Source organism: Nelumbo nucifera, chromosome 5 (genome assembly GCF_055504915.1).
Source record: "Nelumbo nucifera cultivar China Antique chromosome 5, China Antique-T2T, whole genome shotgun sequence".
Classification (NCBI taxonomy): Eukaryota; Viridiplantae; Streptophyta; class Magnoliopsida; order Proteales; family Nelumbonaceae; genus Nelumbo; species Nelumbo nucifera.
In genome coordinates this window covers 8,689,704-8,708,385 of record NC_142653.1, presented here as the reverse complement: position 1 = coordinate 8,708,385, position 18,682 = coordinate 8,689,704, and the positions used below count along the sequence as shown (strand labels likewise).

The following is an 18,682-nucleotide window of genomic DNA, read 5'->3' as shown; positions in this document are numbered from 1 at the left end:
TTAGAGGAATCACAGACTTCTGTCAATTGGCCTTGCACACGGCCAAGAACATCTGCCAAGATAAGTTGGATTAGGAACTCAGGAGGCTTGAAATAGTTCTAGAAAGCCCAATCACTACAAGATAAATGAGTTTTAGTGACGGACAAAATCTGTCACTATAAACTGAGAATCCGTCAATATAAAATTTATAGTAACGAAAAAATGACGAAATTTCATCCGTCCCTACAAGTGGCGCCACTATAGCCTATAGTGACAGATTTTAAAATCCGTTACTAACATTAGGCCTATAATGACAGTTACAAAACATTAAAAACAACTTTTGACAATTATCCAAATATCCCACCTTCACCAGAGATAAAGCACATGAGCACAAAAGTATTCACAATGCAAAACTGTAATGGCTGTTCGCACGGGCTTTGCACAGACGGAAGCTGATCTCAGTTTAGAGTCCTCCCGTCCTGGCGTAATTGTTTAATTAGATCAGTAGTTATCACTTTATCTATTTTTTTCCCTTGCTTAGGCCCATGCATGGTGGTCAATTGACACTAATAAGTGCCAGTGCGGAATCAATTTTCTAAGTGGGTGGGTATAGGGGATGGACTGTCCGTTCTCCCCTGCGTAAGTGATGGGATACGAGAAATATCCCTCTGTGTAGCTAAAATGCCCTGCTCCAACTCTAAGTAAGGCTGCAATTTGGGTTGGGTTGGCTTGAATCCAACCTTAAAAAGTTGAAATGGGTTGGGTTGATTCTCGGGTTAGGGTTGAAATTTATGAATCCGACTTTACTTCAGGTTAGATTAGAGTTGATCCCTCGGACAATTCAACTCAACATGAACCCAATTATATAGTATATATCATATATAAATATATGATATCATACATTGATTTGTTTATATGTATGATAGTTGTATAGCCCTTATTACATGCTATCATTTATTTCTTTTAAGGTAATCACTTCACTTAATTTAATTGGAAATACCAAAACCTTAATAACATTTTTTTATGTGTTTTGAATATTTTATTCTTTATCTCCTCGTTGTTGTTTGCCACCCATAGCTTAATCACTCAAAAGATCTATTATAAGCTATAACTCATAATAAACTATAATCATTTCAAACACTTTTTTCTTTGAATTTTGTACTTAAAGAACCAATAAAAGCATCAACAAATAAATACTAATAAAACATAGGATTAATATATGTAATGAAAGTTGAGTTAAGATCTGAGATTTAGAAGTTCGTAGGGATTGGGTTAAGGTTGAAGGAATTTAGTTAGGGTTAAGATAAATCAGATTGAAGGTCAAATTGAGTTAGGGTTAGGATTGAGGGTTTAGAATTTAAAATTGGGCTAGGGTTGGCCTCAACCCAGCCTAATCTGGCCCGACTTGCAGCCCTAGCTCCAAGTGTTCTTTGTGTTTGTACACCAATTTAAGATTTTTTGATTTGAAGAGATCCATGATCCGTTGTGTATAGCCCCGGCCCGTGAACCAAAGAAGAATGTTGGACCCGGTAATTGCGGACCAGACCTCCAATCTAGGCATAATCGTCAAATAGGATCACTTGTTTATCTACGTCTCTCTTTGTTTGACCACCGGGTGGTCAATTGAGATGTCAGAGAGTGGGTGGGTCGGAAAAAGGAAAAGTAATATGGTCCAAGTCCGACCTTTCAACGTTGGACGGTCGTCTTCTCTATTTCTAGAAGGTAGGGGTAAGTCAAGAGTCCGTAATCACACTCGTTGAACGAGTCCGCAATAACAGTCATGGGTAAATTGCATATTAATATTCTGTATTTTGGGCTTAATTCTATTTTGATACCTAATCAGCAGTCCACCAATAATTATCTGTATCACATAATAACACGAGTTAAAGTTTTTCAAAACATTAATATTATCTTTCCAAAATAAGACAATAGGTCATCATCTTTTTCCTCTAAAAATCAAAATTGAAAGATTTTTGGATTGGACATTTGGATTAGATGAAACCTGCTGGAAATTGCCTTTAAAGCCGATCGACTCAATTCGCATATGCTGTCAAAACGACCGTAGACTGAGAAGCACACTTGTGGGACAGGTGGTCACTATCATGCACTAATTTTGTGTTTTGGTGGTTGGCGGATCGTGTAACGCGTTTGGACAAAGGCCTCCCCGGCCACAACCAACTCACTAATGCATATATATATATATATATATATATATACTTTAGTTTATTATATAATACCAGCACCAGGCACCAGGCACCAGCATAGCGTAAAGGGTAAAGAAAGCACATCAAATTCCAAGTTTCACAAAATTATTAGATATGGATGTGTTGCTGTATCTATATTACTTTGTGTTGTTCTTCTTAGGCTTCCTTTTATTCTCCAAATTTCAATTCGGTAAGAAACGTAAACTCCCTCCGAGCCCTCTCACCTTACCCATAATCGGGCATCTCTACCTATTATTCAAGAAGCCACTCTACCGAACTCTAGCTCATATTTCAAACAAATATGGCCCGATTTCGTTCCTCAGATTCGGCTCCCGCCCTGTCCTCCTCGTCTCTTCCCCTTCCGCTGCCGAGGAATGCTTCACCACCAACGACATCCTCTTTGCCAACCGTCCTCGCCTCTTTGCTGGGAAATACATTGGTTACAACTATTCAAGCATCGCCTGGTCCTCGTATGGCAACCACTGGCGCAATCTCAGGCGCATCAGTACCATCGAGATCTTGTCCACCACTCGTCTTCAGATGTTTTCCCGATCCCGCACCAACGAGATTCGATCAATGATCCGACGGCTTGCTTCGTCTGGTTCCAAGGTGGTGGATATGAAGTCGACGTTTTTTGAGTTGACGCTCAATGTGATGATGATGATGATCGCCGGAAAGCGATATTACGGAGAGAACGTGGGGGAGTTAGATAAAGCAAAACATTTCCAAGATTTAGTGACGGAGACGTTGTATCTAGCTGGTGCATCGCATATCGGAGATTACTTGCCGGCTTTAAGCTGGATTGGACTCAACGGATTGAAAAAGAGGATGATGAGGCTGCAACAAAAGAGGGACGAATTTATTCAGGAATTAATCGAAGAGCATAGGAGGATGAAGACGGATGACTCTTCCTCTTCTAACTCTGCTTCTGACTCTGGCGAAAGACAGACGATGATCGACGTTCTGTTGTCCCTCCAAAAAGCAGAGCCCGAATACTACACTGACAAGATCATCAAAGGCCTGGTTCTGGTAGTTTTCTTTTCCTCCCTCCCAAGTCCCACCCCACTCACTCACTCACTCGAACTGGAGATCTGGTACTCTGGTGCTCGCCACGAAGTCAATCACGGGCGAACACGGCGTGGCGAGCAGCAGAACCCTCTCCCTCCGGAATCGAAGCGGGATCCGCTCCTCCCAAATGAGACATTTGAAATATCTCCCGTACGGAAAATGTTCTCAATGCACGGTGGATGTGCATGTGAGTGTTTGCAATGTGATGGAATATGTTCCTCACATCCTATTTCCTCCGCACATCCTATCATGCATTGTGAACATCTCCCGTAGTTATTTTCCGAATCCAGATTTCGTTATTTTATTTTGTTTTTTCTAACCTTTTCCTTTTATCGTTATTTAGTATTTATTAAGAATAATTAGTAATTAATAAATTACCATACATTTACGTCATCTCAAACGTCACACACACAAAGCAATAAGGTGTAATCGGGCCGAGCACGGCCCGGCATGACCCATGGCCCGAGCCCGCACAGGCCCGTGGTGTGCTATGCCCATGTGTCGTATCATGAGATGGGCTGATCGACAGTCGAGCCTTGGTCAGGCCAGCTTGTAGACTAGATCAAGCCATGTTTTTTTTTTAATTTTGAAAAAAATAATAAAATATATAAATTTTGATATATATATATATATAATTATTATATATAGGGCCATGCTAGGTCACGGGTGGCACAGCCCACTGAGTCATACCATGTCGTATCGGCCCATGGACCTGAAACCCTAGGCCCAATATGGTCCATACGATCATGTGCCTAACATAGCCCACAATCCAATATGCCGAGTTGGGCCGGCTCAAAATTGTGTCATGCCAAAATGCACGATTTGTACCTCTAGGGGTGGGGGCGTTGCATACTTGCCTCTTACATCACACATATTTGTAGTATTTAGGGTGTCAATGGCATTCGAAAATCCAAATTCAAATTTGATATTCGACATAATCGAATCGAATTTGGATATTCTATTCATACTGAATAGTTAATCAGATTTGAATTCAGATATGTCCTGATTCGATTAGAAAAATATTCGAATTCGACCAATTATTTAATTCTTATATAATATATAAAATATTTTATATAATTTATATATAACAATTAAGTTATATAAATAATTTATATATTTATATCAATAAAATATTTATTTTATATATTTATTAATTATCTAAAATAATTAATTAATCGAATTTGAATCAAATCGAATATTCGAATATTTAATCAGATTCAAATTCGAGTATTAATTTTCAATATTGGATATCGAATCGAATTTTCTGATTAGATTTGAATTCAAATATTGCCTGATCCAATTCAAATTCGATCCATTTATACCCCTAACAGTATTCTTCACCTAGTTTGCATTACTAATAGTGGACACTACATGAGATCACACATATTTGCAGGACGATGGCAAATGTTTGTGGTGTTTGTGACAAAGAGATTAGGCTCTATTTCATTTTATTGAGGAAGAAGATGATGAACAATGTGTTTTATTTTCAAGGGTAATTCTGACATTTTCAAAATATTAAATCACACATAAGGTCATTATGATATACATAATTGACTGTCCAATATAGATAATTGTCATATTTCAAAAATTTAGATATTAGATTATCATATTTTAAAGTTTTGAGATCAAATTATTACTCGAGCCAAACGATGGGGAATTTTCCCTAACACTTAGTATTAATTACAGATTTCATACTTTGCGCATGGTAACACTTAGATCCCATCCCAGCTTTAGTTTTGGAAAAGGACCCACCACTCCCAACTTTAAAATTTCAGGAATTTAATTTGGGATAAAGACACATTTACAACTTTTATTCATGAAGATCAGAACATATCCCGTACTTGATATTATCATTTATGGAAAGATGTTTCTAATGCACAGTTAGTGTGGGGCTTATTCTGTGAGGAGAAAATTCAAATTCAAAATTGTAGGATGTTCAAAAAGAATTTTCAATCTTTAGCATGCCTAGTTTCATTGTTTTGACATTTTCTTCTCTTAGCGGCTTCGACCCGGATGAATCGTACTGGACCATAGGCTTAGAGCTCATTTGCAACCAATAAATGGATATGAATTTTTCATATTTAAATATTCTATTTATTATGTTTATCCGTCTCACAGGAAAAATTTTATTTTTTGCTCTATTTTGTTATTGAAATTGCCATATCAGAAAAAAGCAAAATTAAAACAAAACCGTGTTCTAAATTAAGCATGAAAAGCTATTTTTTGTTTCAGTTTAAGATATAAAAATACATACAACTAGAAAACGTTTTCTATGCTTTTGTTTTAAGAATCAAATTATTTTCAATCCAAATGGTTTTCATTTATTTCCAGAAGTCAACAAAAAAAATAATTCACTTTAAAGACACCCCCCTTTAATATACTATCAAATGCATTCATCTGATAAAATTATTTATTTATTTATTTTTGACTCCATGCGACTACACAACAGCGGTAACCCATCCCCAACATTTTTTTTTTTATTGTTTCTTGCTCCATGCGACTACACAACAGCGATAGCCCATCCCCAACCTTGGCGTAAGGTGGCATTAGATCTCAAGTCTCCATTACAACCAGCGGAAGAACTTACCAGCAAAGTTAATTGGCATAATGAAGTTGATTGATTAGATAAGCCTGTCCAGAAAATCCTAATATTTCTCTTTACAGGGATTGCTGTCAGCTGGAACCGACACATCTGCAGGAACTATGGAATGGGCAATGTCACTCTTGCTCAACAATCCAGACGTCCTCAAGAAGGCCCAGGACGAGGTAGACAATCATGTTGGACAAGGCCGATTGCTCGATGAATCCGATCTATCCAAGCTCCCCTATCTTCGCTGTATCATCAACGAAACACTTCGGATGTATCCAGCGGGCCCCCTTCTTGTACCCCATGAGTCATCAGAGGACTGTGTTATAGGAGGTTTCGATATCCCACGTGGCACCATGCTGCTAGTGAACTTGTGGGCCATACACAACGACCCTAAAATATGGGAGGAACCCGGAAAATTCGAACCAGAGAGATTCGAAGGGCTTGAAGGGCGAAGAGATGGGTTCAAGCTAATGCCGTTTGGATCGGGAAGGAGAGGTTGTCCCGGGGAGGGGTTGGCTGAGCGCGTGGTTGGGCTAGCTTTGGGCTCACTTATTCAGTGCTTCGAGTGGGAGAGGGTTGGTGACGACCTTGTGGACATGACCGAAGGAGCTGGGGGACTCACCCTGCCCAAAGCCCAGGCCTTGAAAGCAAAGTGTAAGCCACGCCCAAAGATGATGAACCTTCTATCTCAACCTTGAAACCCTTCTCATCGCTTTCCCCTTATAATTGAATTTTATGGGCGTTCAGATGTAATTTCTTGTTATGTTACTTCTAGATTTTTCGTTATTATTTGTGAATTACTTGATAAACCCGAGATGAACCGAATACTTCAGAGGGAGCCAGACGATTTATGGTTGATAGAAGCTGGATTTCACTATATAATGCCGATATTTGTTACATGTATGAGTGTCAATGGAGTCAGAAAGTCCAAGGCCGTTTGAATATAGATTCTCGTGACTAGTTTGCCAAAACCGATCAGACTTTTTTTTATGGAAAAAAAATCGATCAGATTTATACTTTGAAACATAGATATGTTTAATATATATTAGTAAGTGTATGCAAAGCAGCATGTAATAATTTTTTATGATGATAATAAGAATATGTTTTCAAATTTTTTTACAATTTTATTCTTGTTTATCATGTTTATTTTTGTTTAACATGATAAACATATGATATTAGAGATGTGTCCAAATGTCTTCTACAATTATTTTTTGTACTTTTTATACTTTAATTTGATTTCATTCTTATTAATTAATTTTTATTATTATTGAATTATTATATCAAGGGTTTACATATTTAACCTAAAAGGTTGAATTATTAACTTGCTACTAGATAGGAAAACAGCTCCGTTTCATATTGATTTTAAATTTGTATTTTATTTCTATCATCATTCTTTGGCACACTTATTTTTTTAAATATGGTCAATTAATATAAGAGTTAATACTCTAAATATAAACTTAGTGAGAGGGAATTGAATGAGAAAAAATGTAGTAGTTCAAATTACATTTTATGCTCTCATAATTGGAGAGACTAAATTTAAAGATAGGGGTATTCTAATCAAGAAAAGGATTCAATGAATATTATTGGTAGTTATTATGTACCTTAAATATAAGAGTTAATGAGAAGGATTTGGATGAGAAAAATAATAGTTGTTCAAATTACATTTCCATCCTTACAATGAGAGGGGGACCAAATTAAAAATAAAAAAAAAGTTGGGGTATTTTAGTCAAACAAAAAATTCCATACTCCCATTCACACTTTTAATAGTAGTATAGATGGGGTCTTAAACTTTCTTTTCATAAATGTTGTTCATTTGGTTTATTGTCTCAATTAATGCTTTTTTATTAAAATATAAATTTGCTCCCATGATAGCTCAAGATGAAGGGGTAAATTCCGTCCAATAAAAATTCCAAAAAATAAGACCCATTCACATTTTTATAAGTAGTATAGATAATGAGATCATATGCAGATATAACCTTATTCAGTCTAGGATTTGAGTCTGACTAGCATATCTACATGCATACAGATATGTGTAAATAATAAAAGAAATGATATAAATTTACGGTTATTTTGAATTCGATTATTAATACAATTCAATAACAGAATTCAATTTGAATTTGGCCCATATTCAATATGGATTTTTATATTGAACTCCTAATGATGATGAACAAAGTAACCAAATAAGAAATACTGATCTATTGGGTTCTTCAGGCTGGAGCTCGGTCCAAACCAAGGTTCAAAATATAATATGCCCGATACGCCGGTATGGGTGAATTGATACAGTGTTCAGGCCTTTTTTTTTTATTTTCTTCGCAACTAGTTCAGGGGGGCCAGTTTAGGTCTCCTCTACCCCCTGAACCGGTCAGACCTGTGGGTGTATCGGAGGGATCTTGGAACGATACGTATTAACTTATACGGGCCAATACGTGTCGATACTTGAAACTTTAATCCAAACATAAGGTGAAAACCTAGAAAGCAAAGGCAGGTCAGAGAGCCTTGGTTGATATCCTAGGCTTAGAACTCCAACATTCAAGTTAACAGGTTAGTTGAATTGTCCAAGGTAAATTAAAGACAATAAATGCAATGTCCTTATCCAGTTGTGCCATACACACAGAGATGGTTCCAATTATTCGGATCAGTGGTCAGGCCAATTCAGATCACCAAGGAGCTCTTTGGTTCATTCTTGGGCACGTTGTGGCACAGACCAAGGCCGTAAATATGGGGCCTCATCAATTACCTTTAACATAAGTTGTTCACTTAAGCATTTAAGCATTTTATTTTACAAAAGCTAGGCTTAGGCCTAGACCAGACTTAAAGTATTAGGCTTAGAACTCACCATAAAATTTGTGGGCCTAGTGTGGGCTCAGGCCGAGGTTAAGGCTAATTTTATTTTAAAAAAATCTATAATGAACTTGATTAGCCATTTATATGTATTTTAGTCATGTAATGGAAATTTTTACAGAAAGTGAATTTTGGACAATAGAACTCACTAACAGAGGGATTTTTGGCGGTTTCTAAAAATCATGGTGAATATAAAAAAAAATGTGTAATCATCATGGTGAGTTTTAGATAACATACCTAATTTTTACAATTTGCACATAAATCAAGAGAAGTATAAGTATTATATATTACTAGAGCAAAATCGCACGTGTGCAATAACAATATATCATCTATGGCGGACTTAAATTTTATAGCCACATGGAACTCAATTATACACACACACGTGCGTACGCTCAAGGTGTGCCATGCCATGTCAGCATGGTTCTCCTTTCTCCCCTATCATGTATCTATTTTATGATTTTTTTAATTCTATTTTTTAAAATTGAATAAAATTATTCAAGTAACCAAGCAACTTTAAGTCTTTAAGACTTTCATCTCTCCTCTTCCTCATTAACTCATTTGATCATCTATTAACTCTCTCTCTCTCTCCTTCAATAAATACTCCATTAATTCTTTCATCTCAATTACTCCATTAAATTACTTAAAATTCATTTACTCTTTTTCCGATCTAGGCCCAAAGGTTATGCTACATCAGCCCAATCCAACCCTCAAACAAATAACAATTTAAAAATTAGTTAATATAAATATCATAAATAGTTATAGAAAATTGTAATTTAAAACCTAATAACTAAATATTATAAAAAAAAATTATTAAAGTTCAGAAAAATATTAAAGTTTAGCAAGTTTTTGTCAAGAAACTATTAAAAATTAAGAAATTTATAAAAACTAGTAGTTCATAAATTAAAAATTAAAATACATTTGAATGATATTTAAAAATATCTAAAATTAATAGTAAAAAGTAAAAAAATTTATTAAAAGTAATAAAATAAACCATTTGCATTCTATATAAAAATTAATTAAAACAATAAAACAAATAATGACCCAAATAGAAATGTAATAAAACTCCTACTTAAGGATGATTATTTATAACTTAGCTAAACCCAACTAGACCTGTAAATTTCTAGGCTTAAGAAACTATTTTCTTCTAAGTTGAGCCTATCTCAGATTTGCATCAAGCCCATACATAATGCGGGCAATAGGGTTGTAAATGGATCATATTCAAATTGGATTTATTATTCCCGGGGAACATGTCTTGGTCAAACATCGGGAACATCTCTCGTACTTGCATTTATTATTCATGGGGAGATGTTTCCAATACAAGGTGGGAAGTGGCTATAAGGTTGGTGTTAGGAGCACTCTTTGAGAAGCAAATCCCAACAAATGTTACAAGGGCATAGAGGAGTAAATCAGGCTGCCCCGCCTGCGGCCCAACACGAATTTGAACTGGCCAGGCTCGACACGTTCGTGTGGGTCGTGCTGGGGCTGGGGTTTTAGGTCCGCGAGCCAAGTTGGGCCGGCACGACCTAGTGGGTCGTGTCGCCCATAGCCCATAGTACGGCCCAACATGGCCCATATTATATATATATATATAATATAATATAATATATTAATAAAATAAACAATTGTTTTCAATTTTATTATACTAATTTATTTAATTATTGTATATATAAGTAATTGTGTACATCAAAAATCATATAAAATTAAAATTTTGAGTTTTTTTTCAATTTTTTTAAATAAATAGCTTTGGCCCGATCCAAGGCCCAGCCCGGCCCATGGCATGGCATGGGCTCTCGTGGGATTGGGCCGTGGGCCATACCGGGCCGATCCCCCAAATTATCCCAGGGGAGCGCGACACAACACGAGACGGCCCGCGGGTCAACATGGCACAGCCCGCACTTAGTGGGGGCCCCGTTTTACACCTCTAGGTGTTCATGGGACCTATGTCAAAATTCAAACAACTCTAAGACTTTAGAATACCGTTGAACTCCTATGTTGATCAAAACCAACAATAAACAAAGGATCTTTCTAATTTTTTGTTTTGATATGAAAGAGATCCTAACAAACTAATCATTGTAAAAGCCAATTTTAATACTCAAAGAAGGTACCCCAGATTGAGTAGGTTTCACTATATAATGGAATGCCTTTCTTAAAGTAACAAAAGCAAGGTGAATGGAATTTACATTACAAAAGAAAAAAGGGTGAGAGTTGAAAAACTGCTAAAATCTCTTCTTGACAAGAAATTCGATGATTGTCACACTTTCCAAGTAGACCTGTTCATGGGCCGGGCCGGGCCGGGCTCGGGCTCGGGCTCGGGCCGGGCTTTGACTCTTTATTAACAGAAAAATGTTAGGGCCGAGCCCGAGCCCAGCCCGACCAACGGGCCTACAACTTGGGCCCGAGCCCGGCCCTGATAAAAAGCCTGAAGCCCGAGCCCGACCTAATAAAAGATATTCAAAATTTTCCCTATTCAAATAGACATTATCTATTTTAATTCAGATGTTTTTTCCCCTATTTAAATGAAGAATGGGCCTACAAGTGAATCAACAACCTTCTCAAATCAAGAAAATTATTCAAATGAACATCAGATAGGGTTTTTACTTAGGTTTAACTATAGGTCGGGCCGAGTTTACTTAGGTTTAACTATAGGTCGGGTCGGGCTGGGCCGGGCTCGGGCCAGGCTATTTTGGCAAAGCCCGAGCCCGGCTCGAATTTTATGTGGGCTGGGCTTTTTGGCCCGAGGTTAAGCCTGCGGGCGAGGACGGTAAACCGAGGTGAGGATTATGGTAGCCGAGGACTACTGACTAAGGCGAGGTCCCTGGTGACCTGAGGAACTGCAAAACACAATGTCAGAGGCCTCAGGGTGGATACCCGAGGCGGAGGCTCTGACGCTCAAATTAGTACGAGGTGCGAAACTGGGGAGAATGCGAGAGTGTTCCTGGAAAAGGTCCTCAGATGCACCATATCTCACAGAATTAATGTTTAGCGGGTAATGTGCGCACAGGAAGTAAATGAGTGAGTAAATATTGGAGTTACTCTGTTATTGCCCCTTTTCAGAGGCAACTACCTCTTATTTATAGCATGCTGGTGGTAGGTAGAGATGAGCATCTCGGATGAGAGCCATACTAGGTCAGACTGTAAGCCCTAAAGGTACACCAAATAGTTAAGTGATTGACTCGATAAGAAGGCAACAGGGCTCTCGCCTACTGTGACTGACGTTAGCATGCGTTAATGTGTTATGGGCCAAGCTAACCCACGTCAAAACCCTTATGTGAATTTTAAATGAATGCAGCCAGCCCTATTTGAGTATCCTATTCGAACGCGTCTTGGTGGGATTCTTCTCTAACGGTGCTTCCGTAATAATGAAATTGATATTTAGCAACAGCAGCAGCGCCTAATGCACCTCCAAATACATAATTCGCAATATCAGATATGGAGATTTTGCTGTATTACTTTGTGTTGTTCTTCTTCGGCTTCCTTTTACTCTCCAAATATCGACTCATTAAGAAGTGGAAACTCCCACCAAGCCCTCTCACCCTACCCATTATCGGTCATCTCTACCTATTCAAGAACCCTCTTTACCGAACTCTTGCCGATATTTCCAACCGATATGGCCCGATTTTACTCCTCAGGTTCGGCTCCCGCCCTGTCCTCCTCGTCTCTTCCCCTTCCGCGGCCGGGGAATGCCTTACCACCAACGACATCCTCTTTGCGAACCGTCCTCGCCTCCTTGCCGGAAAATACATAGGTTATAACTATTTAAGCATAGGCTCGGCCTCGTATGGCAACCACTGGCGCAATCTCAGACGCATCAGCAGCCTCGAGGTTTTCTCCACCAATCGTCTTCAGATGTTTTCCCGCTCACGCACCAACGAGGTTCGATCAATGATCCTACGGCTTGCCTCCTCTGGTACCAAGGAGGTAGATATGAAATTGATGTTTTTTGAGTTAACTCTCAATGTGATAATGATGATGATAGCCGGAGAGCGGTATTACGGAGAGAACGTGGAGGAGGAATCAGAGAAAGCAAGGCGTTTGCATGATATTGTGACGGAGACTTTTTATCTATCTGCGGCAACGCATATCGGAGATTACATGCCGGCTTTAAGATGGGTTGGGTTCAACAGGTTACAAGAGAGGCTGATGAGGCTGCACCAGAAGAGGGACGAGTTTATGCAAGAACTAATCGAAGAGCATAAGAAGATGAAGACCGATGACTCTTTCATTTCTAGCTCTAGTTCTGAATCTGGTGAGAGAAAGAAGACGCTGATTGACGTTTTGTTGTCTCTCCAAGAAGCAGAGCCGGAATATCACACGGACGACATCATCAAAAGCTTGGTTCTGGTAGATTTTTTTTCCTCCCTCCTCCCTTTCACTAACTCAGGAGTCGGTTTATATATTTACACCATATATAGTTTCAGGTATAGATCGAATCAAATCGCAAATTTGATTTGATTCAATTGGATTATGCAGTTTGAACCAAATAATAAATACCCCTAATTTAGAATAGCAATTTTTAGATAGAAAATAAACATTTTGTTACCGATGAGGGCAGATTTGGCCCTCCATTGCGACACGTGGCACCTCGTGACAACTAGGCAAACAACTTACCAAGTTGGTGTCCCACCCGGGCACCGGTCTAGCTGGCTTGGCGCGACCTGTACGCGGCCTACGGGCGGCCTGCAAGCGGCCTGGCGCGGCCCGCGCGGCCTACGCGCGACCTGGCGTGGCCTGGCCGGATCAGCCTGGCACATGATCCGACCTGGCAACCTATAAGACGCCCACCGAGAACCATTAACGACATACCCTGTGAGCTCGGTAGCTCACCAAGGAGCTCGCCAAGGAGCTCGGTAGCTCACCAAAGAGCTCGCCAAAGAGCTCGGCAGCTCTCCAAGGAGCTCGCCACCAAGGAGCCAGGCAGCTCGGCATAGCACCCCCGGGCTTCTCGCCACTTGTAGGGTAGCTCGATACAGAAGAGTAGTTTGGTGTATCACAGGAAGATCTCCTGCCTGACAACCTGGCCCAGACACCGACCCGCCGACTGACACAGGCGCCGACCTGACAACTTGGCCCAGACACCGATCCGCCGACTGACATAGGCGCCGACCTGACAACCTGGCCCAAGCGCCGACCTGGCCGCCTGACACAAGCGCCAGCCTGACAACCTCGAGGAGTTCATCACCGTACCCCGGTTCTGACGGGATATGACGAGTCTTACCGTTTGAAGGCTTTTCACCCACCTAACCCGCGAGGACACCATTATATAAGGACTCCGACTCCCAAAGCCAAAGGGGAGGAAAAAGGATGGTAACCCCTGCTCTCTAGCTCTCTCATTTCTCTCCAAGCTCTCTATAATCAGAATGCTAACTTAGGCATCGAAGAGTCCCCGCCAGGAAAATACCCCCGGGTCCTCTGATTCAGTTCTCGCAGGTCCCTCAGCTCCCGCCTTCTACAAATGAGAGGAAATCACCTCACGCGGAGGGTAGTCGGGTTACGCTGCACCAGGGAGCTCCACCATCCTCTAAATCGCAGGCCGCCTAGGAGCAAGTCAAGTGACGAGTCCACCAAGCAGTTCGCCACCAGGCAGTTCGCCACCAGGCAGTTCGCCACCAGGCAGTTCACCACCAGGGAGTTCGCCACCAGGCAGTTCACCACTAGGCAGTTCGCCACCAGGCAATTCGTCACCAAATAGCTCTCCACCAGGGAGCTCGCCACCGGGCAGTTCGCCACCAAGTAGCTCATCACCAAGGCCCGTCACCACAGTGTCAAACAACGAGGTACTTAGCCAAAAAAATTTATACATCACAAAAAATGGTACGTGACCAGAAACGGTTACATCAATTAGCGCCGTCTGTGGGAACACGCTACAAAAAGCTAAGTTCTCATCCTACAAAAGCTAAGTTCTCATCTTACCAAAGCTAAGTCCTCACTTTTTAGAAATTGAAGCTATCACCTTATAGTTTACATTTTTTATGAACTCAAAGACTATGCAGGGAGCTAACAGACTAAGTAGATCTACCAATCTTACCTCCGATTCAGATAATGCCTCATCAGTCCTCTCCGCAAGTTCCCCCTACAAAAGATGAGCTCTTCGTGGCTTCCACGTGAGTTGGCGGCCAACAGACTACATAGGCGCCCTTACCGGTCGAGCCTTCCGAAGGCTCCCGTGAAAGCTGGCGACCTAAAGTTAGTAGTGCTGCCCCCGAAGGTCGCGCTCCTAGTAGCTTCTTGTAGGAGAGGGTGACTGGCAATACGAAGCTGATGCAGCACAATCATAGCTCGACACCTCACAGGCAAAGCCTACGGGCCACATTACTGCTCAAGACCCGGTAGCCTCTCCGACACGGGCAAAGTCAAAAAAAACTAGACTACGAGTCACTCCCAAAGCCTATGGGCCACATTATTGCTCAAGACCCGGTCGCCTCTCCAGCGCAGGCAAAGTCAAAAAAGAGTAGACTATGAGTCACTCCCAAAGCCTACGGGCCACACTATTGCTAAATATCCAGTCGCTTCCTCAACTGGAGCAAAATCAGCAAAAATGAACTATAAGTTGCCCTAGAGCCTAAGGGCTACACTACTGAACTGGCGGAGACCCCCTCGCCTTAGTGGCAGCTCGCCACATACAGGCAGCTCCCAAAGCCTAAGGAATTGGATCAGCACCTACTAGCTCGTCGACTTACGAGCCAAAAGAAATCTACTCCCTTCGCTGAGTTACTCTCAGCTCGGGAGTGGGGGGCAATTGATGAGGGCAAATTTGGCCCTCCAGTGAAATTGCGACATGTGGCACCTCGTGACAACTAGGCAAACACCCAGGCAAACAACTTACCAAGTTGGTGTCCCACCCGGGCACCGGTCTGGCTGGCCTGGCACGACATACACGCGGCCTGCACGCGGCTTGGCACGGCCCGTGCGGCCTACGCGACCTGGCCGGATCAGCCCGGCACATGATCCGACCTGGCCGACCTGACAACCTATAAGACGCCCACCAAGAACCATTAACGGCATACCCCGTGAGCTCGGTAGCTCACCAAGGAACTCGGTAGCTCACCAAAGAGCTCGCCAAGGAGCTAGGCAGCTCTCCAAGGAGCTCGCCACCAAGGAGCCAGGCAACTCGGCATAGCTCCCCCGGGCTTCTCGCCACTTGTAGGGTAGCTCGGTATAGAAGAGTAGTTAGGCGTATCGTAGGAAGATCTCCTGCCTGACAACCTGGCCCAGACACCGACCCGCCGACTGACACAGGCGCCGACCTGATAACCTGGCCCAGACACCGATCCGCCGACTGACACAGGTGCCGACCTGACAACCTGGCCCAGGCGCCGACCTGGCAGCCTGACACAAGCGCCAGCCTGACAACCTCGAGGAGTTCATCAACGTACCCCGGTTCTGACGGGATATGACGAGTCTTACCGTTTGAAGGCTTTTCACCCACCTAACCCGCGAGGACACCATTATATAAGGACTCCGACCCCCAAAGCCAAAGGGGAGGAAAAAGGATGGTAACCCTTGCTCTCTAGCTCTCTCATTTCTCTCCAAGCTCTCTGTAATCAGAATGCTAACTTAGGCATCGTGGAGTCTCCACCGGGAAAATACCCCCGGGTCCTCTGATTCAGTTCTTGCAGGTCCCTCAGCTCCCGCCGCCTACAAAGGAGAGGAAATCACCTCACGCGGAGGGTAGTCGGGTTGCGCTGCACCAGGGAGCTCCACCATCCTCTGAGTCGCAGGCCGCCTAGGAGCAAGTCAAGTGACAAGTCCACCAGGCAGTTCGCCACCAGGGAGCACCACTAGGCAGTTCGCCACCAGGCAGTTCGTCACCAAGTAGCTCTCCACCAGGGAGCTCGCCACCGGGCAGTTCGCCACCAAGTAGCTCATCACCAAGGCACGTCCCCAGAGGGTTAAACAACGAGATACTTAGCCAAAAAAATTTATACATCACAAAAAATGGTACGTGACCAGAAACGGTTACATCAGTTACTATATCAAAAAGTTGGGCCAACTGATAAGAATTGATTGATTAGCTAAGGTCGATGCAGAAAATGCTAACTAATAAGGTTACCCTTTACAGGACTTGATAGCAGCCGGAACCGACACATCATCAGGAACGATGGAATGGGCAATGTCACTCTTGCTCAACCATCCAGACGTCCTCAAGAAGGCCCAAGCCGAGATAGACAACCATGTTGGACAAGGCCGATTGTTCCATGAATCCGATCTATCCAAGCTCCCCTACTTGCGCTGTATCATCAACGAGACACTTCGGATGTATCCAGCGGCCCCCCTGCTTGTACCCCACGAGTCATCCGAGGATTGCGTTGTTGGAGGTTTTGACATCCCACATGGCACCTTGCTGCTAGTGAACATGTGGGCCATACACAACGACCCCAAAATATGGGAGGAGCCCAGAAAATTCAAACCAGAGAGATTTGAAGGGCTGGAAGGGCGAAGAGATGGGTTCAAGTTATTGCCGTTTGGATCGGGGAGGAGAAGTTGTCCCGTGGAGGGATTGGCTGAGCGCATGGTTGGGCTAGCTTTGGGCTCACTCATTCAGTGCTTCGAGTGGGAGATGGTTGGTGACGACCTAGTGGACATGAGCGAAGGAGCTGGGGGTCTCACCCTACCCAAAGCCCGGGTCTTGAAAGCAAAGCGTAAGCCACGCCCAACGATGGTGGACCTCCTATCTCAACTTTGAAACCATTCTCAAAGCTCCCCCCTTCTAATTGCATGTTGTGGTACTTTCTGGATATTTCAATATTATTTGTGAATTATTAGAATAAACGCTTAAAGAACCCAATCTGTCACATGGAACCAGACGGTTTTTGGTTTGATAGAAGCTGGAAAAACAAAAATATTCACCATATAATAATGCCGATACTTACATTAGTTGTAAGGCGGTCAATGGTGGCAGTCTGGATATTTCAAATTCTGGTAATCCGTTTATATAAACGGATCAGTTTAATTCTTTGCAAGATGGATCCGTTAATAGTCAGATCAAACGCGGTTACAACCTAAGAAGTTTATTAACTTTCGCTTATAACAATACTAACGTGGCCCGTGCGATGTAGAGATGGAACACCCTTCTTTGTCTCTTTGGGGAAAGTTGGTCAATGGTCAAAAATTCCATATTCTTTTTTCAGATTTATGTGGGGATGAGAGAAAATTTATTTTCCTGGGTATCCCATCTCCTGGGTAAGTGATACCCATGTCCTGGGTGGGTAAATAACTTTCCCACCTTAGGGGAAAGTATCCAACACTTGAAAGGGACAAAAATGCCCCTTGTAATAATAGATTTTTTTGGATAAAATGGTCATTGCCTTATTTACATAGGAAATAAAAGAACATGTGTAAATATACTTACCCGGATAAATCTTTCCTGGGAAACAATTACCTGGGCAAGTGCATTTACCCGGGTAAGTAACTTACCAAAATGTGAATAGGGCCTTTGTCCTTCCCCCCAATAAATCAAGACATTCTATTTCATCCCCGCCCCAACCCTAATGGCGGGGCGGGTTCATGGCAGGGCACCCATTCCCAATCGAGGATGTGGAATCTCCAACTTTTCCCCATCCTGAGGTAATTACCTAAAAAAATCTAATTTATGGATATTTTATAAATAGGATTATAAAAAATTAGGAGTATTTTAGGAATTGGGTTATGACAATTTAGGGGTATTTTATAAATGAAATTATGAGTCATATTATTATAAGAATATGTGGAAATTTTAGATTTATTTTAAAAATCAATATTAAATCTATGGATATTTTACTAATTTATCATCGGGTTTAGAGAATTACAAGCAAACCCCATCCCTAATTTAGGGGAAAAAATATTTTTCCTATCCCCACTTCGTCTCTACCTGTCCCCATTTAAGATTTGAGAAACTTGGCCCCATTCGGGGCGGTGCAAGGTAGGGCCCCAATTTTACAGGAAAAATTGCCATTGGTACAATTCTAATAATTTTCTATAAACAATTAACTAATAGTAAATTAAATAACAATAATTTATAATA

At 41.6% G+C, this 18,682-nt stretch overlaps 2 protein-coding genes across 2 annotated transcripts; both read left to right on the top strand.

Moving 5' to 3' along the window:
* The first annotated feature begins 2,202 nt into the window (after positions 1-2,202).
* Positions 2,203-6,963, top strand: LOC104607571 (cytochrome P450 81Q32-like). The gene is made up of 2 exons (XM_010273239.3): positions 2,203-3,212; positions 5,916-6,963. Exons 1-2 carry the CDS (start codon positions 2,298-2,300, stop codon positions 6,537-6,539), a joined length of 1,539 nt encoding a protein of 512 aa, XP_010271541.1. The 5' UTR covers positions 2,203-2,297; the 3' UTR covers positions 6,540-6,963.
* Positions 6,964-11,995: 5,032 nt separating this feature from the next.
* Positions 11,996-17,451, top strand: LOC104607579 (cytochrome P450 81Q32-like). Its single transcript, XM_010273251.3, has 2 exons — positions 11,996-13,023; positions 16,742-17,451. Exons 1-2 carry the CDS (start codon positions 12,112-12,114, stop codon positions 17,363-17,365), a joined length of 1,536 nt encoding a protein of 511 aa, XP_010271553.1. The 5' UTR covers positions 11,996-12,111; the 3' UTR covers positions 17,366-17,451.
* The last annotated feature ends 1,231 nt before the right edge of the window (positions 17,452-18,682 follow it).